Source organism: Dryas octopetala, chromosome 2 (genome assembly GCF_963921425.1).
Source record: "Dryas octopetala chromosome 2, drDryOcto1.1, whole genome shotgun sequence".
Classification (NCBI taxonomy): domain Eukaryota; kingdom Viridiplantae; phylum Streptophyta; class Magnoliopsida; order Rosales; family Rosaceae; genus Dryas; species Dryas octopetala.
Window position 1 is genome coordinate 13690631 of NC_141367.1, and position 26466 is coordinate 13717096.

At 35.8% G+C, this 26466-nt stretch overlaps 1 protein-coding gene across 1 annotated transcript; it reads left to right on the forward strand.

The window, feature by feature from the left end:
* The first annotated feature begins 3341 nt into the window (after window positions 1-3341).
* LOC147293260 (hydroxyacylglutathione hydrolase 2, mitochondrial-like) lies at window positions 3342-8991 on the forward strand. The gene is made up of 8 exons (XM_086231406.1): window positions 3342-3496; window positions 4113-4295; window positions 5823-6026; window positions 6700-6823; window positions 7183-7283; window positions 8077-8151; window positions 8250-8348; window positions 8688-8991. The coding sequence occupies exons 1-8, from the start codon at window positions 3443-3445 to the stop codon at window positions 8832-8834; spliced, it is 987 nt and encodes a 328-aa protein (XP_086087532.1). The 5' UTR covers window positions 3342-3442; the 3' UTR covers window positions 8835-8991.
* The last annotated feature ends 17475 nt before the right edge of the window (window positions 8992-26466 follow it).

Sequence of the window (26466 nt, forward strand, 5' to 3'; positions counted from 1 at the left end):
GTTGGATTTCTATTCTTGATGTATTTTTTTATTTATTTTGAATGTCTATTTTGCCCATTAGTTGACAAATGACTAGTTTTAATGCTGTGTCAATTACTTCCTTATATTAAGCAATTTTTAATTATAATTTTCTTAATAATTATATTTCATTTTAAGTTAATTTCGTATATCATGTTATTGGTAATTAATTTGTTATTATGAATATTGATCACGTTTTATTCAAGTTGGGTTCTCATCGTCTCACATGTTTTTTCAGCTGTTCTTGGTGAACCACGAAGCTCCTTGGTGAAAAGTAAATAAACTTTTGGCTTTTTTTTTTGGCATTTGTACCTAGAGCGATTTGCCTGCTTCTTTCTAGGCTATAGTTTACTTGCCAAAGGTTTTCTTCAAACTACCCAACACGAGCTAAACTCACTTTATAGAAAACCTGAACACAAGGTAAACCCATTTCATAGAAAACCTCCTATAACGAAGATGAATTTCTAAATAAAACCTTGAATTCAGGTTTCCTACACATCCAAAAACCAAGGAAAAAACAAAATACCTCATAAAACAAACCTGAATATTAGACCTACTATGTAGATAGAGTGATTACAATTATACCTTCTAAAGAGGTGTATTTTCAAGCCCCAAAACCAAACACCGCACCAATCCGTTCCGACCATTCCCACGCACCACCCCGTTCCGATAACAAACAAAGCACGACACTGCATAACCCATTTAAGAACATCAAAATCGTTTTTCAATCCCATGTACTAAATTCGTAGACTACCCTGATTCATGTATGATTGCAACATTTACGGGATTAGGAGATTGCAAGATTTTAAGAAAGAGGAGATGGCAAGATTTTAGGAGTTATGAGAATATCACGGTGGAGATGGAGAAGACTGGATAAGATGCTGAATCTAATCAGATTACCAGATGGCAGTATATGTAATTTCTTCCATCTTTTGGCTTATTTAGGTTGTTGATGTGTACTAAAATGGGCCGTAACCATGGAGTGGTACTATTCCCACTTCTCATCTCTATTTTTACACTCACTTTATTTTTTTACCCATTATTAAATTTTAGAAATGTAACAATCTACCTTTCTCACCCACATTATTTCCACAATATCCTTAACTTACAAACTCAATGACCCACCATATATCAAACTCTTTTCCCACATCAGAAAACTAATTGGTTTTTTAATAGCCGTCAGAAAACTCTTTTTTTTTTTTTGGCCAAGCGTCAGAAAACTCATTGAATCCTATAAGATTGAGTATTCATTTAATGTATGTGGGTTACTGTTGGAACTGTATGGAGAAGGCTTTCGATAGACAATGAAACATGAAGCAATTGTAAAAAAAGGAGGAAGATAAGGATTTAGAGTTGGCTCATTTCTTAGCAGTGTTGCACCCCTATTCTTCTTCGATCCTTCTTTAAAGTTTGCTGCCATGGCAATCACCATGATTGAAAGTTAGTAGCAGCAAAATGATTAAAAATTGTTCTTTTGATTAATTAATATTTGTTCTTTTTGGTAATCTCACATAAAGATAAATTACTAATTAAAATTTTTAGGAAAAATAGTAATGGTGGGTGGGAACAGCACCACTCCACCAACTATGAAAGAACAAAGGTTGGGTTTAATCCCAGAAATTGGGCTTATCTCCTAAAAGTAATAGCAATGAATGAAATTTCAAAAATTTCGCCGAAATTTTGCTTAAATTTCGCCCAAAATTTCAAAAATGCTACAAGCACATTTTTGTTAAATTTCTCTAAATTTAGCCGAAATTTTGTCGAAATTTGGCAAAATTTGGCATAGAGACCGAAGGGAGGGAGAGAGGGCCGCCGTCGCCGAAGGGAGAGAAGAGTTGGGGAAGAAAGAGGTGGGAGAGGAGGCCCGGAAGAGAAGGAGATCGGGGAGGGGGAGGGAGGGAGGGAGAGAGAGGAGAGAGAAGAGATTAGGGAGGGAGGGAGGGAGGGAGGGAGGGAGAGAGAGGAGAGAGAAGAGATTAGGGAGGGAGGGAGGGAGGGAGGGACTGGAGAGAGAAAGAAAAGTGTGTGCGTGAGAATTGAGGGAAGAGAAAAGAAAAGAAAAGAAAATGAGGATGGAGAGAGAAAGGGAAGATTGGAGAGCAGGAGAGGTGACGAGGGAAAAGGAAGAAGGAAAGAAAAAAAAAAGAGGAGAAAAGAAAAGAAAAAAAAAAAAACATGTTCCATTTGTGTCTATGCGCTCGTTGACTCGAGACCTTTCCAACAAGACTAAAATCAAGACTGGGTCTTTCCTAATTTTTAATGTTCCTCAATGACTCGCCAAAATCATTTAAAATTCAAATAACTCACCAAAATTAACTTCGAGGTCCGAAAAACGTTCTGTAAAATCTCGTGAACTCGTCTCAATAAATCTTATTTTTCTACGACTTCAAATTGATTTATTTTCTTCCAAAATTCCTCAGAAAAATTCTAATATCTTCAAATTAACAAGATAATTATCAATAAATCACTATTTACTTCAAAATAAATTATAAATCAACTTTTCGAGATCTCACAATCTATTTAGATTGTTTTTGGTTATTGGATTAAGTGGTTTAGAAAATAACAATACATGTCATTTTCTTATTTGTCCACATATGTTTTAAGAACAATTGGATTTAAAATGATTAAATATCCCTTAAAAAAAGGTCATTTTTATGTAATTGTTAATTAGTGAATTATTTTTATTTAACAGTATTTGTCTCCAACGCGCATTATATTTATCTTATATCACATAAAATCTACTATATTATTTGGTTTTTTCAATGTTTTTTATTAAAGTAGTAGATAATATATTAAATAAACATATAGTCAAGTTTCATTAAAAATTTTCATATTTTGATAGCAATTTCCTTTGTTTTTGTCCAATTTTATCAAAATCAAAATTTTAATTGAAAATTTCTTCGAAACTGAAATTTTACTCCTTGCCTAAAACCTCAAAATAAAAAAAGAAAAAAAAGAGAAAAATCTTGTTAACAGTAAATCACCGCTAGTAACTCTATCGCTCTGCCTATCAAAAAAGAAAAAAGATCTCTAAACAAAAAACCAATACTCTATTTTTATTTTTTTTTTTAGTCTGAAAAAAAAGACCCTATTTTTTTGGGTCTGAAAAAGAAGACTATCACTTGGCAAAAATTGAATTGGCAATAAATCCAAACGCGTCGTGGCCGCGTATGTGGTAGTAGTACCTTGGTAGTAGTGGTGGACCTGGTGGTGGTGGGGCATAGAAAAAACAAAAAAAAGGAAAGTTTCGTTCTCAACCAATATAAATAAATAAAAATAACAAACAAAAAAAATTAAAGAAAATTGAGTGCTCAACTGCCAAAAGTGCCAGCCCACAACCACAAAGCAGTAAAGCACACACACATCTCTCTCTATTTCTTGGAAAAGAGAGAGGGAGTGGGAGTGTGGAGGGTGAGTCTCAGAGATGCAGATGATCTCCAAGGCGTCTTGTGCCATGGCCTCCATTCCTTGCTCTAGGGTTTGTCCCTCTCTCTCTCTCTCTCTCTCTCTCTCTCTCTCGTATTTTCTTTTCTTGTACTACTTACATTTCTCTCTCTGTCTTTTTCTGTACTCTTCTTTTGAATGTTTCCCCTTTTCATTTTTCTGGAAATTGAGCTCTCTCTTCGTCACGAATCTTGTGTAAATTTTTTGATTCTAGAATCTAGATACATAGTATATAATATATAAACGCACAAGAAACTGATCCCATTTTCATTTCTCAATAAAATGCGCATTAGTATCAACAAATTTGCATAAGATTTCGCAAGAATGTTTCGTTTTAGATGAATGAAGAAAAAGTTAGGGACTTTGGATGTGAATGCCAAATTTGGGACTCCTACAATTTTATGCATCTGGGCAAATGGGTTTTGCATTTCTTTTCTAAATTGTTATTGTAGTTTTGGTTTCAAGATCGCTAAATATGGAAACAAATGTTCAGATTTTCTATCTTGTTGTTGTTTTATTTTTTTCTATATATATATATATATTTTATTTTTTTTTAAGGGCAGACAGTGGGTTGCTTGCTCTTTCTATTTCTAAAGAGATCATCTTTGTGTTATTTATTTGAGTTTGAAAACCTTTCTCTCATATGTTAGGTGAGGAGTGGGCTCTGTGTATGGCCAGGCATGAGACAGGTTTGCCTTAAGAAAGGCCTTTTGTATGGATTCATGCAATTATTGTCTACACCATTGAAAACCTTGCGTGGAGCTAGTCGATCACTTAAAGTCGCTCAATTTTGCAGTGTTGTTAATATGACACCCTCATTGCACATTGAATTGGTGAGTGGATCTCTCTATTCTTTTGCATTTAAACTATCTGTCACTTGGGTGATTCTCTAGATTTATATCTTCATATCTTTTAAAGGATAAAAATGTCGATACCGGTTGAAATAATGGTGGTTTGGATTTGTGGATATATTGGTGAAAATATGAATATTGATGGGAACATTGGTAAAAATTACAAAAATGACAGAAATATATTTAAAAACATGAGTATGAAACTTTAGTCATACATCAATTCAACATGTATATATCCTTAAGTATGTATATATCCTTGAGTATAATATATACCATAATAAATATATGAGTCAAGATGGAAACGTTGCACACCGATTCCTTCTTGAAACTTGAATTCTAATTTGTGAAATCTTTTTAATTTCATTAACAATAAGCATTCTAATGGGTATACTTAAAATCTCTTTTGTTTTTGGCTTTTTACATAGAACACAGCATGAAAGATTTATTTTGAAATCACCTGAGTCCCATAGCTTGCTTTCCTATGACCAAATTTGCTTACTAAGGTTGTGTCTCTTCCAAAAGCCTATTCATTTAGCCCATTAAACTAACATGGAACAATATCCATCACAAAAAAACTTTTGAAAAATATCTCAGTTGTTCACATCGACACTAAAGCCATGCCAATATGACCCCTTAGTAATATTAATGCCTTCAAAAAAATGTAAATTTCTGTATGTTGATGTGACCCGACATTTGAGTTGTGATTTGTGATGGTGTGTGCTTTGTGAGCATGTTTGAAGGATCATTGAACGATATGGAGTGGTTAATATGAGGAACTTTGTACATATATGTGGCATTGATGTATTCTAGATTAAGTTTGCTTCTATTGTGATGTTATGGATCACTAGATGTACCACAGTAGTCAGTGAGGTGAATTGAAATGTTGCCTCATACCATATTTAGTGTTATATTGGTAGCATAAACACTTATTGCAACTCATTGAGGTATTATCTAGTGCTTTAGACAACTTGTTCAAGGTATTCCATGCACTTGACTTTTATAGGATTTAGTGAAATCCTAACTCGATACGTTGATTAGGCTTCGGCTGGGCCAATGCTTAGGAAAAAAAGTATTCCATGAAGATGTTTGGCCCTTCACTTTTTCATCTGGATTAGAATTCATAGTGACATTTCAACCTGAGAAATTACAAGTCTTGTTTGTAGACAAAGGAACCCAAATTATATAAGGTAGTGTATGGTATTAAAAAGCTTTTATTGAAATCTGCCATTTGAGTCTCGCTCTCTAGGTTACTGAAGTGTGGAACTATTTATTTGCTACTTCTGTGAGTACTCACTTGCCCTGAAAGTGGAGGCTTTTATTTTTTTACCCATCTTCTCTCCTTTGAGTGTACTTCTAAAGTAATTTTTTCAAATATATGCATATACACAAGCCCACATAATTTTATGCATTCAGTCTTTTAACAGCCAACCTTATTATTTAACTCAACTAATAGTTTTTATTTATGTTCACTGTTTCCAACTTTAATTTTATATTTCTTTTCATTTTCAGGTACCATGTCTTAGAGATAACTACGCGTATCTTTTACATGATGAAGATACTGGCACAGTTGGTGTTGTTGATCCTTCAGAAGCTGTACCTGTTATAGATGCTTTGAGTAAGAAAAACCGAAATCTGACATACATTCTGAACACTCATCATCATCATGATCACACTGGTGGTAATGCTGAGTTAAAAGCAAGGTACGGTGCAAAGGTATGGTAACATAACTTCTACTTTTTGGGTCTGGTACTGTTTTTGTATAATTCTTAAATGTAGTCTTAATGGTCAGTAGACTGTCTTAAGGACATCTCGATGGTAACAATTATTTAAATTCTAGTAGACATTCTTTGTTCAGAGTTGAAATCTGAAAATATGTGCTGGCATCAATATACGGTATACCATGTTCTTGACTTTGGTACCACTTTTGGTCGGTAGATGCTCTTGGAATTCAAAAATCGACACAACGACATAACTTTGGGAGTAAAACATTAGATTTGAAGGCATTACTCCAAAAAGCTACAGGTCATAACGCTGGGTAGTGATATCAGTGGGAGAATAATGGCCCAGTTTATTAACATGTTTGCATGTTAGATTAAAAAAGCAAACTTATATTTAATATAAATATTGCCATAATCAATGTTCCTCTATTGGGTGGTAGCAATTTTCAAACATTAGACTGGTATAATATAGTTGCACAACATAGAACAGTGGTAAATGTTGCAGATTTTGCAAGAATCTGGATGACAACTGCTTTTTTATTTTTTATTTTTTTAATTTTTCTTTTTGGGTCTGTTGTTGCAAAGTTAAAGGAATAGTTTTTCTTCTATGAAGTGGTTTAGGATTACAAGGTTTTCTGCATATTTATTCATCCCGTTGTTGCTTGTAGGTGATTGGTTCAGGAATAGACAGGGATAGAATTCCTGGCATTGATATTGTTTTGAATGATGGAGACAAGTGGATGTTTGCAGGCCATGAGGTGCATGTTATGGAGACTCCTGGTCATACCAGAGGTCATATTTCATTACTTGACTACATTCTAAAAATCCCTTGGCTATTCCTGATAATCACCCTTTTTTCCCCAAAGCATTCTGCCAAATATAATTATTTTTTGCTGCATTTGGTCTCATCACTGAATTAGTTAATTTTTACTGTTGGTGGTTAATTAATGCTTAGAATGAATGACTAACTCTTCATTGAAGGACCTGTTACCTGAATGGTTACAGGTTTAGGTTTTGATGGACTGTTCATCCATTTTGCGTGCAGTTCCTTCAGTTGTTTTTTTTTACCAAATGTCAAATACATTTACAGATGAACTACCATTCCTTCTTTATTAATTTTTTAATTTATATTCGACATTTGTTGCAAGCAGGTCACATTAGCTTCTACTTTCCTGGGTCAGGGGCAATTTTTACGGGAGACACGTTGTTCAGCTTATCTTGTGGCAAATTGTTTGAAGGAACACCTGAACAGGTAATTATTGGCCTACGTTTTTTTGTTATGTCCTTGTTCAGTGGGTTAAGTCTTGTAGGCTTGATGCTCTTATCATGGATATCATGCTCTTATCATGATATTTTTCAAATATCATGGATCTTTGATCAAATATTCTCTTTGCTAACCAGGGAATGGATTATATTTAGAAGCATGTATAATATATTGGCTTATAAATTATCAGCAGTAAGTTTTCCATGAGAATATTGATTTATTGTATATGGAAAAATAATATACCTGACGACCACAATTATTGTACCAAAAAACAATAATAAGTCTCTTCTACTAATGTGCGGAAGCCTTTGTGAGAACCGTGTTTGAAGGTTTACTTCCAAAAGATGAAATCGCTCAATTGATTGTGTTTTTTTTTTTTTTTTTGCCAATATTTTAAGCTGAAATGCTATTATAGATTTCTTCTCCAATCATTAAAGCAAAGTGCTTATATTGTGGATAAATATCTGCATATGTTGCATCAGTTGTCTTGGGTTAATTCCCCCCTTGAGATAAAAGTGATGCCTTGCAAAAGTCAAAAGACTCAAAGCAGTGGCTTTTACTAAAGTTAGTAGTTGTTGTAAGATTTTTAAGCACTGATGCCATGCAATGGTAATCATGCTAGACTTGCTCAGTTTTAGGGATTGTAAGAATCTGTTAATTATGAAATTTGATTAACTTCTCTCTTCTTTTTTTTGGGGGTGAAATAATTGATAATTTTTCATTCTTTCATTTCTGGTATTCTTTATATATACATTGAAACAGTTGATCATCTATGTTACAGATGCAATCTTCCCTTACAAAGATCATGTCTTTGCCAGATGATACAGATATATACTGTGGTCACGAATATACATTGGTTAGTCATGTTATCTTTTCAGTTTTGCTTTCCTTATCCTAGAGAATTTTTTACATGTCAAAGCAACACACTGACTATGAGACAGCCAATTTTGACAGAGTAACTCAAAGTTTGCCTTGTCTATAGAACCTGACAATGAGGCACTTCAGTCCTATGCTGCCCATGTCACCCATCTTCGCAACAAGGGCTTGCCTACGGTAAACTCAAAATTTTCCTCTCTAACTAGGATAGTCTTTCATCTCAAAAAAAAAAACTAGGATGGTCTTTTGAGAGGATTTTCTGATGGTTAGATTTCCTGATTGTGACTTTGCATCTGGTTGGAAAGCCTTGGCAACTCACAAATTAAAACTACAATGTAACGGGCAGTGATCATATAGTGGCTGTTACACCAGACGTATTTTAATCAGTGAACTTGTCCACAATTCATAGTGAGCATGAAAATTGATGTGTTTATTTTAGGTTCATTTGGCAATGGGTGTTATATATATTATTGCCTAAGTGATGTGACTGATGTCAACACTTTTGTGCTGTATCAGGTTCCAACCACATTAAAACTGGAAAAGGCATGCAACCCTTTTCTTCGCACTTCAAGTACAAAGATTCGGCAGTCGTTGAATATTCCAGCCTCAGCAAATGATGCAGAAGCCTTGGGTGTCATACGTCAAGCAAAGGATGATTTTTGATATTTATATTTAGGCCCTCGTTCCTTTTTTATTTTCTCTGTATAGTGGATAGAGATAGCCCATCCATTTGTGAAATAAGTACGACCAAAAACTGCACTTTGTCAATATTTTTTTCAAGAGTTGTCAGTTGTTTTGAGTAATTCTTAGTTTCTTACTATACTGATGCATCTATTTCTGAAAACAAATTAGATTCATATGAAAGTGTAGTTTGGTACTTTTCGATTTGGAAAATACAAATGCATTCTTCAAGTAGAAATGCATATGGTAAAAAAGATTGCTCAAGCAAATCCAAGTCCCACTGTCCAAATCACAAACTAAAGTTTGAGGGGAAAGCACCTCTGGACATGGTAGCCACTTATCTCCATACACTTGAATAAAGAGGCCATTGCCAACAAGGCAATCCCAAACGCTACAGCTCTCTGCTCTATAGCAAAATGCAAGCCACAAGTGAATGCCCTCCATGCAAACTTAGCAAGCATTGCCTGATTAAAATCTCCAATATCTCTGAACCCCACACCCCCTCCATCTTATGTTTGGGTCGCAACCCATTTTGGATGACAATATTACCCATATATGGGCATGGAAATAGGTATCACCCAATTTGGGTCACACTTTTTCAACCCATTGGTATTTGCTGATTTGTCCAAATATGGGTATGGACAAATCCATCCACCGTAGTAGAAGCCTAGAAGGCCTTATATAATATCCCTTTAAAGAAAAAAGTTGCATGCTAAGTTTGATCAAAAGTCCCTTTTCTGTCCAATGTAATGATTTGGCTATACGCCAAACTTTGAATATTATAATAATATAAAAAAATGTATTCAAATCAACTAAAACTTTTATGTCCAATGGCTTGTTCATCTTCCTTAATTCTTAACGAAAATAAATCATTATGCTTATCCAAATAACAAAATTTATGTATAATAGTTTCTAGTGGACCGAAAGTACTCACTTTTCACTTTAGACTAATACAAATTCATTGAGACATGTTTTTATTTCATTATTTTTCATTTCAAAAGAGACCTATACTATAAATAATAAAGTGTAGTCCATTTTATAAGTCTTTCTTAGATTAAAACAGATAGTGATTTAGAGTTTTTAATTAAGTCTTTTTATTTTTCTTATTTGAAAACTTTATATTAAGTTTTAACTCCGAACTTTTGGGCAGATGCAGCCTCTACAAAGTTTATTCTACATCCTAGGAGGGGAAATACCCTTCAAATCGAGGAAGGACTTTATTATGAATTAAAAGGATTTTTTTTATAAATTAAAAAGATTTTATTATAAATTAAAAAAATTTTCTTATAAATTATTATGAATTAAAAAGATTTTTTTATAAATTTTAAACATCCCCGGTCTCTATCTAAAAACTGTTTTTCTAAAGGACTTAAGTCTAATTATCTAAAAAATAAATCATCATGCTTAGCCAACTTATGCAATATATTTATAATAGTTTATAGTTAACCAAAATTTAATTCACCCTCATACAAAAACCTAGAGAGGTAACGTATGCTATTCATTTGTTCATGTTTGATTAATACAAACCCAAAATAAGGAGTTAACATTGTTAATTTAACATAAAAAAATTATATATAGCTCCAACAAAAAGGAAGAGAAACTAAAAATATGGATCAAGTGAAATATTTATGAAATAAATGAATGAATGTACTTTCTAGAAAAATAAACATATAAAGATATATGTAACCGGCCACTTTTTGATTAAACCAACACATATTCTTTTATGTAATTTAATAATATATATTAAAATTAAATACATGAATTTGAAATTCTTTGACGATTAAAGTATGTCAAAGGGTAGGTGCCTCAAAAACCTTATGTATATATTAACCTCTAAAATGAAGATTAAAGGAAAAAAAGTGTAAATCAATGGAGAAAAATAATTTTAGAGTGCTAGCTTATGCTGTTAATATTTGGATTGATGGTCCTTATCCAAGTTGTAGTGCAAGGAGAAGATGCTATATCTCCTTCTCTTTCTCCTTCTTTATTCCCCTCTCATACTCTTCCACCCTTTTCAGTTGATGAAGATAATTACATTTCTCGTATGAAGGCTAACATTAGGCTTTTTCGTGCACTAAAAAAATGTATACGTGAGGTTGGTGAAGACTGTGGCCATTATGTATCGACTGAAGATCGCAAAATATGTATTTTACGTAAAGCTGTTGATTGTCTTGAAAAAAGCAGATTTATGGGACCCTAGTGTACTTTTAGAAATATGAAACCTATGATGGCAAATTTTAGAGGTACGAACAATCTTGCTCTACTCCCTTTCTTCGTTGACATTGATTTGAAACATTAGCATGCACACATTTAATTGTATATATCGATCATATACAGATAACTTTGTTACACTAACAATGTTAGTATACACAGTGGCGGATCCAAAAATCAACTATTATGGGGGCAAAATTAACCCAGCGAGCAAAGGCAGTCACGAGGGAGCAACCGCACAGGGGCGATGACGTTTCTGGGTCTGACGTCGTGAGCGAGCGCAGGCGCGTAGCTGCACAGGGAGAGTTGCCTTTAGCATTTCAGCCCTTCGTTTATGCCTTGGCCCTTGGGTCTGGTCTGGCTCTGCTTTGTCACTCACCCTTTCACGTGACTGTCACTCACCCTTTCAGCCTTTCTTCCCCTTTCTTTGCAGTTTAGTTCTTATTTTCTTGTTTAGACATTTACACAAACACATTGAATGCATTCTTGCCCTTGCGCCTGCCACCAAGACCCAAACTTCATGGGGTCAAAAATTTTCCTCAAGCCCAGCATTTCTGAGTTCATGGGGTCAATTGACCCCATTGACCCCACCCTGCATCCGCCCCTGAGTATACATTTAAACTATATAACCAAAAACTAACGTTTTTCTCTCTATAATAGAAGACTTTCCATGCATTACACCAAAACTATCATTGTCATCATCATTATTATTAATAACACAGATAGTATATACACATCTAAGTATATTGTTTTTTTTTTTTTTCTTTTTCAGAAATTACATACTCATGCTCTATGTACAATTTTTAACGGTATGAATGTGAATGATCTTTTAAAAAATAAATTTGCTTTCAAGCTAACTTATGAGTTTCATACATGAAATGCATTAGAATAATTTTGGCCCATATGTAATAGCTGACCTTATTACTTTGGCAACCTTGAGCAACCCACATATACTAAAGGCCCGTTTGAGATTACAGTGGAGGACTTAAAAGCTGCTATGAATGACAATTTTTAATCACCTACAACAGTTTTGGTGTTTGGTAAAAAAATTAAAAACTGTTTTCCCCCACAATTCTCAACTTCGCACAGCAAAAACAGAAAGCAAATGTCTAGGTGCTTTTGAAAGCTGCAGTGAATCACAACAACAATGAATATTTTATGTTACCCATAATACCCTTATTGATTTTTATAATTTTTATTTGTTTATTTTAAATTAAAAAATATGTCCATTGTTAGTTATATTTTATATTGTGATAATTAATTATGATATTTTATTTGTACGATTAAAATTATAATATACCTAAAAAAATAATAGGCATACTTATTTAATAATATTGTTCTTAAAAAAATTAATGCTAATAAAAATTTGTAGCCACAAATTTAAAAAACAAGTAAAAAAAACATTTTATTTTTACCAAACAAATAAGTGAAAAGCACTTTTAGCATCATGTCTATTTTAGTAATTATACACAGTCACAACACTTTTACATTAACATTTATCAAACACTTTGATATTATTTTTTACACTCACAGCACTTTTGAAAACCTAGTTTACCAAACACTCAACTGCTTTACTTTACAGCTGACTTTACTTCACAGCAGTTTGTTCTTTGACTTTAGTTTGGGATTGCTGAAAAACTGTTGTGAAGTAAAACAGCTGTGAAGTAAAGCAATTGAGTGTTTGGTAAACTATGTTTTCAAAAGTGCTGTGAATACAAAAAGCAGTATGAAGGTGTTTGGTAAATTGTAATGTAAAACTGCTATAGCTATTTATAATTACTAAAATAGACATGATGCTGAAAGTGCCTTTTACTTATTTGTTTGGTAAAAATTAAATGTTTTTTTACATCTTTTTAAAATTTTTGGCTACAAATATGTATTAACATTAATTTTTCAAAGAACAACATTATTAAATAAGTATGCCTATTGTTTTTTTGGGTATATTATAATTTTAATCGAACAAATAAAATATCATAATTAATGTTCACAATATTAAATATAATTAACAATTGACATATTTTTTAATTTAAAATAAACAAAAAAAATATAGATATTTAAATAGTTATATGATATTGATCGAATAAAATAGGGATAAGATGTTATTTTCAAAAATCAATGAGGGTATTATGGGTAAAATAAAATTTTCATTGTTGCTGTAATTTACTAGAATTTCAAAAGTACCTACAAATCTGCTTTCTATTTTTGCTGTGGGGAGTTGAGAATTGTGGGGCAAAGCACTTTTTCATGTTTTTACCAAACACCAAAACTGTTGTGGGTGATTGAGAATTGTCATCAACAGCAATTTTTGGGTCTTCCACAACAATCCCAAACGGGGCTTAGGCCCCCACCTCTATAAGCAAGGGGTGAACCTCTATAAATACACAATTGGGCCGAGTTGACTCGACCCCACCTCCCTATAACCCTCCCAACCCCATTTCCACACCAGCCCCCTCTCTTTCTCTCCTCAAGTCATAGTTTCTCACTCCTCTCTCTATCATATTTTTTCTCACCTCCAAAATTTGTTATTGAAATATCTTAAGTTCTATAGCTCTGATCAACGATCCGTTTTTGCCTACGCAATCATAGTGACTAGCTCATTGATTATAGTAGTGTGAATGCTAGGTAATTTTGAAGTTGTCAGATGAGTTTTTTCAAACTCCATAGGTAACTTTTGATCCTAGCCGAGGTTCTATCAAAGTTTTGTTAGATTAATCTTTTGTTAATTAGACTTTTTTTTTTTTAATTAGCAAATCAAGTAGTACCGAGATTTTTCTCCTGGAAGGTTTCTGTTAGGTAATCCCACCAACCCTGCATATTTAAATTACTGTTTATTTAAGATGAGGTTATATAGTCGAAACGATGACCAGCTTTTGTAAATAAAATTAACATAATTAAATATTGAAGTTATATCAGTGGTAACAAAACGACATGATGTCTAAAGTCAGTCCATGAAGATACGGTCGTTGGATATTAGGTCAGAGCTCCTCCAGTTTCCCTATGCACTAACCTAATTATGTTGTAAGCACTTAACTGATCAACCTTCTAAACTTAAATTAAAATGAACCTAAGGTCCAAAAACTATTTTGTTACTCATTTTATTGACAGTTTTGGAATGACTTGATCTTATATCAGAAATGGATACTCTCGCTATCATATCGAAGTGTGTTTATCAGTACAGGTAGTTGGCCTTTATGTGATTGGTTGACAGATATATTTTTGAACTTTGACATGCGTGTTGGATTTTTGCGAAAGTTGTGTGAGCATGCAACAATTTTACTCACTAATTATTGGCATTATTGATATATTTCTTTTGTAGTGTATTGTTTTCCGACTGTTTTCCCTTTTAACTTATATGTATTAAATATTTGAGGTATAATTTTAAAATCTAACTAGGGATCCCTCGAGGGGAAGCTGTGAATGTATATAATGCTTACCTCCTATTGTATTCTATGAGTGCACATAATCTGGTGGTTGACGATCTGGATTAGGGATGGCAACGGGGCGGGGCGGGGCCGGGGGTGCCACCCCCATCCCCCGCCCCCGAAATTTTTTGAATCCCCGAATCCGCCCCAAATCCCCGACTATGTAAACGGGGATTCCCCGTCCCCGACCCCGCCGGGGAGTGGCTTCCCCGAACCCGCCCCGAATCCCCCACCTATGTTAAGAGAGATCGCAGAGAGAGGATGGCGAGTGGCAAACGGCGACGGCGACCAGAGAAGGAGATCGCAGAGAGAGGACGGCAAACGGCGACGGCGAGAGGGCGAGACAGAGAGGCGACTGGCGAGACTTGGGGTTGCGAGACAGAGGGGCGAGATGGTGGCGAGAGAGCGGCGAGACAGAGATGGTGGCGAGAGGGCGAGACAGAGAGGGCGAGACAGAGAGTGCGAGACAGAGGGACGACTGGCGAGAGTGCGGACGAGCGGCTCGATGGTGGAGACTGGCGAGATGGTGGCGACTGGCGAGATGGTGGCGACTTGGCGAGAGGGCGGCGCGACTGCGAGAGAGACGCAGTGACTGAGAGAGATAGAGAGTTAGAGAGTAGAGACTGAGAGTGAGGGTCTGAGAGATTAGATAGATCACAGTGTTTTTTTTGTTTTTTTGTTTAGGGTTTGGTGTATTGGGGTTTGGATGTTTGGGAATTGGGGTTTTAAAACATATATATAAATATATAATTTAACAAACATACATTTATATATGTTAATACATTTAACAAAAATACATATTAATACCCTAAACATATATATTTGTTAATTTACTTAAAAAATAATTTAACAAATATATGTTTTTTCATTTATATAAAGCTTAGGGTTTAGGTTATTAATTTTATGATCTAAATTATGTATAAATATATAAATTGGAAGAATAAGGTTAGGGTTTAGGGTTTGGGTTATTAATTTTATTATCTAAATTGTGTATAAATATAGGGTTTAGGATTAATAAGTTTAGGGTTTAGGGTTTATGGGGTTTAGGCTTTTAGGGTATAGGGTATAGGGTATAGGGTTTAGAGTTTTATTATCTAGATTGGAATAATAAGTTTAGGGTTTAGGCTGTATGGGGTTTAGGCTTTTAGGGTATAGGGTTTAGAATATATGGTATAGGGTATAGGTTTAGGGTATAGGGTTTAGAATATATGGTATAGGGTATAAGGTTTAGGGTTTAGGGTTTTATTATCTAGATTGAAATAATAAGTTTAGGTTTTAGGCTTGAGTAAATTGCACCGTTGGTCCAGTTATTTTCACTTTTTTCCCAACTTAGTCCACGATCTTTTTTTTGTATCATTTTAATCCACTTTCTTTTCAAATTGCGCCTAATTAGTCCATTCCGTCTAATATTGGCTAACTGCCGTCAAATGCCCACACGTGACCAACATGTGAGGCCCATAATGGTCTTTTCCTACCAGATATATAGTATCCCTAACCTTTAACCTATTTCATCCCGCCATTTGCAGAATTTCCACCCGCCAAATGAAGTTGAGGCTTCCATCCTCTTTCTTCTATTCAACCCAGTAGTTAGGGCTACCAAAACCTCAAAATCTCTCCACTTCTTTGTCCTTCGTTATGTCATCCTACTCGACATCATCAACTCACAGCCCCCATGCACCAGGTAGCTATTGCGATTGCGGAAGGCTTGCCGTTGTGAGGACGAGTTGGACGGATTTGAATCCGGGAAGACAGTTTGAGACCTGTTTAATACCAAGGGTAAGGAAATTTGGATAATGGGTAAATGTAATAATTCAAATCGAATGGGTATTGGAATGGGTATTTTTTTATGCTAGCAAATTGTGTTTTTTTTTTTTTTCCAGCGAAATGGAGGATGCAATTTTTTTAACTGGGTGGACCCTCCGATGTGCCCACGTTGTAGACAAGTGATGCTGAGATTGCGAAGAAGGATTGATCCACTAGAAGTGCAACTTCAATTGCATCGGAGAAGGGAGAAGATGCTGCGGCTTTATTTGATTTGCTCTTGGGTTTTCTTCTTTATGGTTATGGTAATGAAATAGAAAATAGCTTGTGGGTATGCTATTTTAGGTAGTTGTGTTAAGTGATGTAGGTTGTGTGGAACTAAGAATTAACTTGTTTTGTAGTTGTATGGAACTAAGCAGTAAGAATTAACTTGTATGGTAGGAGTGTTTTGGTTGTATTCAACTCCTCTGTTTTGGAAAGCTCAGTGCAGGGAAGCAAAATGTGGTGATATGGTAGTGTTTTGTAATATAGATTTGGTGCATTTCTTTAATGGTTTCAATGAAATGGCAAGTGACATTTTATATTCAACTGGAAGGGTAGGAAATATATACAAAACTACCTCCAGCAAAAGCAAATGTATACATTTGATGTAATGGTTTTTGAATTTTTGTCTCCCAGAAAATATACACAAAAACCACTTCCAGTTAATGAATTTTGTCTCCCAGAAAATATACACAAAACTACTTCCAGCAAATATACACATTGTAATTGACCAAAAATGCCAATACCATATTTCATGTGTCATAAGTATCCATCAAACATCCTTAGTACAATTCCATCAAAACACACATTTTAAGGCCTCAAAACACATTACAGCAAATGGCCTTAAGCTAAAATTACATGAAATGCAACATTTAATTGACCCAAAATGCCAATACCATTTAATTACAACATTTAATTACATTGACTCAACATTTAATCAAATGCAACATTTAATTACATCAAAACTCATAACATAGAGTTCAAAATCCTTTCAAGAAGCACGAACACCAATCTTGAGTCAATGTTCATGGGGTTTGCAGAACCTGCCCCTTTTTCCATTCCTCCCTTTGCCTCTGCCTCCATTATCAGAATCAGATATAGATCTTCCTCTACCCCTTGCAATGCATTTTCCTGGCCCTCGCCCTCGCCCTCTCCCTCCATTATCAGATGCAGACACAAATCCTCCTATTCCCCTTGCATTGCTTCTTCCTCGCCCTCTCCCTCTCCCTCTTGTCATCTGCCAATTCAAGCATAATCAACAACATGAACATTTATTTCATTAAGCAATCAGTACACAACTAATATCTCTTGTTTACCCTTGAATTATTAGGTGACTGTTGGGCTTGGGAAGGGTGTGATTCAGTTGCTGGTTGGGCTTGGGCTTGGGATTGGGCATGTGATTGTTGATGTTGACCTTCGGTCTGCATAGTTGCACATAAGACCAGATGGTACAGTTTGAAAATCACATTAATATTAGGAAAAAAAAAGACTTCATGCAATTTAACAAACAACAAACCTGTTGGTTGCTTGAGCTCCCAATCTCTCTTTTACATGTCCTGGTGTTATGATTCTCTCCCCCACACTTACTGCATCTAATGGAAACCCACAACCTTCTCAACTTGAGTGGTGGTGCTGGAGCCATTGGATTTGCATTTGAATTTTCAGGAATAGGATGTGTGGCTGGGACTTCACCTGCTGGTCCTTTTGTTCTTACCATTTTTGGCCTCCCAGGTTGTTTCTTGAATGGTGGAGGCTCAAGTTTGTCATTGGCAGTGATTGCCCAAAGATCCATACTTGGCATGGGTCTTATCATAGGATCATAGGCATCTAGGTAAGATTTTTTACTATAACACTCATTGACATAGTCAATAGGGTTTTCCTCTAGGTCCCAAATGCAAGCAATTGCATGGGAGCAAGGAATCCCACTAAGATCCCACCTTCTGCAGCTGCAAGTCCCTTGCCTAAGATCAACACACATCCTTGTCCCACCAGGTGCTTCAACCTCAAATTGCTTATCTCCTGCAAGTTGAACACTGTGCATTCGACTGTCAGCTTTTCTCTTCTCCATGATCTTCAAGATTCTTGGGCCAACATTAGTCTTCCAACTTCTACAAGCTGCTCGCCTGTTCGCCATCCTAAGCATGAGATAGTGTCTAATTCCCTCAAGCAAATCTAGTATTGGCTTGTCCCTTGTGTTAAGTATAGCACTGTTAAAACTTTCACACAGATTATTTAACAATAAATCACACCTTGTCACAGTCCCAAAGTGTGATCTACTCCACTGTGTTGCAGGTTTAGCATTCAGCCATCCCCAAGCTTTGTCATTTAATCCCCTCATCTTCTCCATCTCAACCTTCCACCATGGTACACAAGTTGCTCTAGCAGCAGCCCACAAGGCATTCTTTAACCCCAACCCTGGATAGGTCATTTTGAAGTTATTATGAAGATGTCTAACACACATTCGATGTTCAACATCAGGTAAGAGTTCCTCTATTGCAGGAACTAGACCCTTTTGCTTATCACTCATGAATACCCAGTCTGCCCCCTTGTCAATCTTCAAGTCATCTATCAAAATATCCAAAAACCACTTCCATGAATCCTTATTTTCAATTTCTACTACTGCATATGCCACTGGGAATAATCCATTGTTAGGATCTACACCAACTGCTGTCAGTATTTGACCAGGATATGGACCCTTTATATGAGTCCCATCAACGCCAATCACCCTCCTACATCCATTTAAAAACCCATCTTTGCAACCCTTCAAGCAGATGTAAATCCTTTGAAATACTTTTTGGCCATTAGGTGTCTCTCTTGAAGCAATCTTCACTGTCGAACCAACATTGGATCGTTGCAACTCAGCTGCATAATCATGTATTCTTGCATACTGCTCTTTGTAAAATCCCTTATTCAAGCCACGAGCCTTCTTCTTAGCTCTATACGCTTTGTTCCTTGAGACAGTGAGGCCAAAGTCCTTCTTGACTGTATTTTGGAAGCTTAATAAGCCCCAATCAGAGTCATCTCTCAACCTCTCTTGATATTTTTCAGCAATCCAGTTGTAATCTGCATGCTTCAGTTTTCCAGAAGTGGAACAATGGTGCTCCATCTGTAGGGTCTTGATCACCCATGTATCAGAGCCACCCTTCTGTGGGTGGCATCTAACTTCGAAGGGACAGCCCTTTGTGCCAACACAAACTGCATTCAGCCTTATCCTATCATTTTTTACAAACTTTAATTTTCGGCCATTTAAGATCCCCCATTCCTTAATGAACATCATTGCATCAGCTTTGCTTGGGAAGTGTTGTCCTATTTCCATTTGTGGATCTTTCAAGTCTGTCTCTTTATTGAAAACTTTGAACTTTGGAATTTTTTTCTTCACTTTCTTTTCATCTTCACCATCAGTTGATGACTCACTGAGACTCTCAAGCTCATCAGATCTCTCACATTCATCTGATATTTCACCAGCATCGTTAATTTCATTCAGAGGGTCAATTTGTGGGTCAATCTCCTCCTCAAATACATCATCATCACTATCTTCCTCTGAGAACTCATAGTCACTATCTACAAACTCTGAGTCTTCATCACCATCATCAGCATCCACATCAACTTGCTGCTCATTGTCTTCATCACCATCATCAGCATCCACATCAACTTGCTGCTCATTGTCTTCATCACCATCATCAGCATCCACATCATCTTGCTGCTCATTGTCTTCATCACCATCTTCAGCATCCACATCATCTTGCTGCTCATTCACTGAACCAGTACCTTGTTCATTATGTTCCTCATGATCTGGCCCATCCCTTGATCCACTCACTGCACAATTATCTTGTTCATTCACAGAAGCCTGTGTTAGAAGGTTGAGTGTATCAACATCATCTATACCTAACTCATACTCTGCACCATGCAAGCTTGGCCACACAGTAGCAGACTGACTAGCATCAACATCATTCCTTGATGTACTTGGCCCTTCGTAATAGACAACAGCAACCCTAGATGCTGGTACCTTTGCAATCATTGTAAGCACTTGACTGTCAGACCCAATATACACAAATCCAGCTGGCCCATTAATATCTGGATCCTTGTAGTACACTTTCCATTTATTGGGCTCGATCTTTTTCCTATTCACCTCATAGCCCAAGTCTTCACCAACCTTCATAAGGTCCAATAAGGAAAAGAGGTCTGCTGAAAGGTAGTCTAGCCAGCAAACAAAACCCCCCTTATATCCATCACCAATAACCTTACCACCATAGTGGATTTCTAATGTCAGCCCATCAGGATCACCTGCAAACATAGTCAAAAAAACCAAGTGATGAAATTATGAGTTAGATTTGATGGTGAAACTATTAAAGTCCTTGTGGTTCCACATAAAGCAAATGTAAACCACATAAATCCTAGGTTGTGGACCAAAGATAGACCTTGGATTGAGGATATATAGGAGTTCCTAAATTCAGATACTTAAACATTTAATGAATAAATTCAACACTCAAATAAGAAAAATATAAAATTCTTACAGTCAAAATTCTTATATAAGCAGTACATCACCCATCAACCAAAATTGAAAACATAAAAATCAATATAATAATACAAAAGAACAGAAGTGTGTTGTTTGAATGGGAACACTGACTACACATGTTAAGGGTCGGATATTATAAAACTATGGAAAAAACAAACATTCAGGACCACACCACAGTTAAAAAATGTAGATGTGGCAAACAATTCCATCCCTTTCCCTCAAAAGACTCGCTGTAACCAAATGCCCAAAAGATTCCAGATGAAAAGGACACAAAAGTCACACTGACAAATACCCTAAACCCACCCAAAACATTCACAGCAACCAAATACAATAAACCCACAACCAAATACCATAAACCCACAGTAACCAAATACCATAAACCCACCCAAAAGATTCGCAATAACTAAATGCCCAAAAACAAAATGCAATTGCAGTAACCAAATGAAACCTAAGACAATTCCATACTTACTGTAGATGGGATTGTCTCCCTCCGTTCGAAAATCAAGAATCATGCTTGATAAATGCCGAAAATGGGATTAACCCTCTGATTGGATGCCTCGGATGCCCAAATTCCAGCAAAAGGCGCGAAATTGCTTATCTCCTCCAAAACCCTCTGATTAACCACGATGAATAACAATTTGCTTAACTCAGATTTAGGCATTCCTGTTGGGAGGAAAAGACCATTATGGGCCTCACATGTTGGTCACGTGTGGGCATTTGACGGAAGTTAGCCAATATTAGACGGAATGGACTAATTAGGCGCAATTTGAAAAGAAAGTGGATTAAAATGATACAAAAAAAAGATCGTGGACTAAGTTGGGAAAAAAGTGAAAATAACTGGACCAACGGTGCAATTTACTCTTTAGGCTTTATGGAGTTTAGGCTTTTAGGGTGTAGGGTTTAGGATATAGGGTATAGGGTATAAGGTTTAGGGTTTAGGGTATAGAGTATATGGTTTAGGGTATATGGTATATGGTAGGGTATATGGTATAGGGTATAGGGTATAGGGTTTAGGGTATAGGGTATAGGGTATAGGGTATAGGGTATAGGGTATAGGGTTTAGGGTTTAGGGTTTAGGGTTTAGGGTTTAGGGTATAGGGTTTAGGGTTTAGGGTTTAGGGTTTAGGGTTTAGGGTTTTATTATCTAAATTGTGTATAAATATATAAATTGGAATAGTAAAATCATAAGAACTTGTTTGTCTGATGGTAAGGAGCTGTGGGAGAAAACTTGAGGTGCCAAGTTCGATTCTCCTACATGACACTTTTAACACTAAAATTTTAATAATATATATTTGGTGTAAACGGGGCGGGTTCGGGGTCGGGGGAGCCAAAACCATACCCGCCCCGCCCCCGACTCGGGTCCCCGCCTAAATCCCCGAATCCGAACCCGGCCCCATTTATCTCCCCCATTAGTGTTTTAATCGGATCGGGTCCCCGCGGAGATTCGCCCCCGCGGGGATTTTTGCCATCCCTAATCTGGATTGAGATCGGGAGGGCGCAACACTTGCATTTTGTCAGCTTCAGCATTTGGCTATTTAGTTTAGATTATTTCTTTGAGCTGGTGGTGCATGGTGTTGTTGTGTTTGGCTCGCCGGAATATTTTTGGAAATTGATTAAAATAGGAAAGTAGCTGTTTTAGATAATTCCTAGTTGAGTACAGTTTTCTTAGGAATGCTAAAAAGCTTGCGCAAGGTCTTCCTAGTTAAGGAAGGAAGTTCTAAGTTTTCCTAAGTGTACAAGGTTAGAATTAGTAATTAGGCCTATTACCTAATTCTACTAGGAAAAGGATTTCCCAGCTGTAACCTATTGTATACCGTAGCCTATAAGCTTATAAATAGGCTGCTGCAAGGCTAGAAAAAGCTCATAGAGCACTAGAAACAAGGAGAGAGATTTCATGATCAGGGGGAGAGAAGAAGTGGCTGCGGGTTGGGTTAGTTCTAGGGTTATTTCAACACACTCTTGTAACTCTTTTCTAATCATAGTGCAGCTGTGATTCTCAAAGGATCACACGGGGACGTAGGCAAAGTTAGCCGAACCTCGAGAACAAATCTTGGTGTTCTTTGTGTTTACTTTTGCTGCTATATATTGTGTGCTAATTATTCTAACTCTAGAATACATCTAAGACAAGGCTGGAAGGTGTTTTTCACTACAGGTGTTTCATCTGTCTCCTCGTTGGTGGTCTTGTTTAGTAGTTACCCATGTATCCAATTTGTTGCACCACTATGTTAATGGTTGAATCACTCTGGCATGAGGATGAGTTGGTTATCATTGTTTTGTATATGTGAACATCATCTTTATTCTGTGTTCCTTAGAATGATATGTATTAAACTCATAAGCCTAAAAAAGTTGGTTTATTTTATTTTATAAAGTAATTGAGGTTATTCCCAAATATTTTATGCCGTAATAGATTGAGAGGATTGAACCTCAACTCACCCTCAAATGAGATTTCTAGGTAATGAAGGTGTGGGGAAGTTTTTTGAATAACCTTCATGATCATGGAGACTTCCATGATCGGTTCACTTATTTAAACTAACCTACTTGATCAAACTTAGAGCTAGGACACAAATGGGCCCTGCTCAGCTTAAGTTACGCTCATGCCACCCCTTGGGTTAGTAGAGGTCCTAATGGGAGTAACCGACTCTTTAGATGAAAATGTGCGCATTAGGCCCAAGCATGAAGCCTTGGGCCCACTTTTGCTTGCAACCTGGCAGAAGCCGCACATTCATTTGGCCGAACTGAGGTTTGACTTACCTTACCCGAGCGTAAGTAGGGGAACTTTTGTTCCACGAGTTTGTAAAGGACACATGACCTTCTCATATTACAAGAGAAAATTCAGTTCTCATAAAATACATTAAAGAATTATTAATAGTTTAATGTGAAAAGATCATACTCCTTTTATTATTTTAAATAGGCTTTGTTGTAGAAATACCATCCAGACTATGAGGCCTGTGTGCAAACACTATCCAATTCTTCATATTTACCATAAAATCTTTCAAAATGGAGCTAATGTGGCACGTACTACCGTTTAATTTTATGTTAAATCATAATTTTTTTTTCTCAAACTTCCAATTTTATCCATTAGTAAAATTTTACAAAAATTAAATAACTTTTTTATGTAAATCTAATTAAAAAGAAAACTTAAAAATACCAAAAATAAAAAATAAAAACAGGTACCCAGTCAAACACCCACCCAACCACCAGCCTCTCTCTCTCTCTCTCTCTCTCTCCCTCCCTCTTCCCCTCTCTCCTTCTCTTTCCACCAATTGCAAGCCCAGCCACTCTCGCTCCCAATCCTAACTACTCGCGGATTGGGTCATCAAATCCGCCCAAGAATCTGAGTCTTCGAAGCAGGACTACGTCGACCTCGCCAGCCCTAGAGTTAGCCACTCTGATATGGGTAAAGAGAATGAGAAAAATGAGAGAGGTAAAGAAAGAAAGAGGGAATGAGAGGGGGAGAGAGAGAGAGAGAGAGAGAGAGAGAGAGAGAGAGAGAGGGGAGGAAGGGTGACGTCTGGGTGGGTGGAGTGGGGTAGTTGGGTCGGAAAGAGGTGTCGCCGAGGGTGGGGGGCTGGGTGGGTGGGGGGATATGGTATTTTCCTAAATTTTAATTTTTTTTGCCAAAAAAAAAATTATTTTCTTATTTTATTAAATCCTATCTCTCTCTCTCTCTCTTTTCTTTTTCCATGGATGTAATCATGTAGGGAGCTGGTTTTTTTTTTTCCTTTTTTCCAATTTTTCATTTTAATCTTGTTTCTATTTTCTTAGTTAATTTAACATTAAACTTTTTATTTTTATAAGAAAAGAATTAGTGGGTCAAGTGACCAAATTAAGTGGGTCTATTTAGAACTATCCTCTTAAAAATTTTAAAATGCTATACTATATGAATTGATGAAAATATCTTTGGAGTTAAGAGAAAATTTGACTGGACTGGACGATAGGTGTCATATTGTCACATTTATATAAGTAAAGGTGGTTAGTTGTTAAAAAAACAAAATTAGGTGGTAAATGTGCACACCCCCAATAATATGGGTGGTATTAGTGCCAAAAAAAAAAAAAAACCTCATGAAAACGAACCAATGACAATCGAACAAAATACGAAAACAGAAGTAGGGGTGGGTATTTTAACCGTGCACCGCCAAAACCGGCCGAACCACACTGCCAAAAAACCGTAAAAAACTACGTTGACTAAAAAAAGTCAACACCGCCAAAAAAATCGAACCGCACCGGTTCTCTCCGGTTTCGGTTCCACACCTCATTTAACCGCACCGCATAATTGCAAAAAAATAGATATTTTTATATTTTTATACATATAAATACCATTTTATATATTTTTTATACATATTTATACTATTTTTATATACTTTTTATACATTTTTTGTACATATTTTTATACACTTTAGACCCTAAACCCTAATAAAATATTAAAATTAATATTAACCTAGCTATATTTTAGGGTTTAGACCCTAAAATATATTTTATATAACCCTATACCTATTTTCTAGATATATAATATAATAATAAATTAATAATGTTTTAGTATATAATTTTAGTTATACCCATTACCCTATATAATAAAATTAATATATTCTTTATATTCTATATAAAAAAAATAGTATATTATTTATAGTTTATACTCTATATACTAAATTTTTTAATTGTTTATAGTTCTAGGGTATAATATATAGTTTTATACTATATAAGTGTGTAGGGTATATGCCATATAAGGTATATGATTTAAAATTTATGGTATAAGGTTTAGGATATGGTATAGGTCCTATAGGATATTAGGGTTTCTGGTATAAGGATTTAAAACTTATGTTATAGGGTTTGGTTGCAACTCATCTCTCATTCTCTAAACCCTAAACCATAAGGTTTAAAATTTTATATATTCTATATACTCTATATAGTCTAGTTACATAAACTAGTTTGCTCAACCAAACCCCAAACCCTAAACCAAATCCAATTGCTCAAACCCCAAAACATATGTTTTATATAAATTATAAAGAGAGCCCCCCTTTAACTAAGGTGTATGCTCACCTCCCATCTAAAATACTGCCAAGTGTTAAAAAACTAACATGAGTTAACCCATAAATATTTTATTTTTATTTTTTCCTTTTTTTCCCCCAAAAACCCGGTTCTCCCTTTGTTTTTTTTTTCTTCTCCTCTTTTCTCTCCATCACCCACTAGATACTGGGAAAAACTCTTGATCCGCACAAGTGGCAACAGATTGTATGCGACAACACACAACAAAGATTAAAGCAACAATTGCCATTGATCTTCTGCACCCACCCTCCTCCCACCATACATGCATGTTCTTTTTTGAACACCTGCAACCATGAGTTAACCCAGAACATCTAGATGCCCACCATTTTTCTTTATCAATTAAATTTTTGGGGTGGGTTGTCTGCACATATTCATGGGTATTTGATGTTTGATTTGGATGGCATCAATAACAACACCTTTCTGTCATTTATTCTTTCTTTTAAATATAGACCTTATAAAAAATGGACCAGCTGACATAATATAAGGGACAAGTGCAAAGAAAACCAAAGCAAAAGGGTTGAAAAGAAAATGCCATGGGCTTCTAAATGTCTGGATGTGTGCAGCTTTTGCGCTAGGGAGAGAAAGCAGAGGAGAGAAAGAGGCTGCAGGAGGGAGAGGA

Coding starts and splice junctions, on each gene's coding strand:
- LOC147293260 (XM_086231406.1), top strand. CDS start 3,443: ATGCAGATGATCTCCAAGGCGTCTTGTGCCATGGCCTCCATTCCTTGC. Junction 6,824..7,182: donor GACTCCTGGTCATACCAGAG/GTCATATTTCAT, acceptor TGTTGCAAGCAG/GTCACATTAGCTTCTACTTT. Junction 8,152..8,249: donor GTGGTCACGAATATACATTG/GTTAGTCATGTT, acceptor CAATTTTGACAG/AGTAACTCAAAGTTTGCCTT.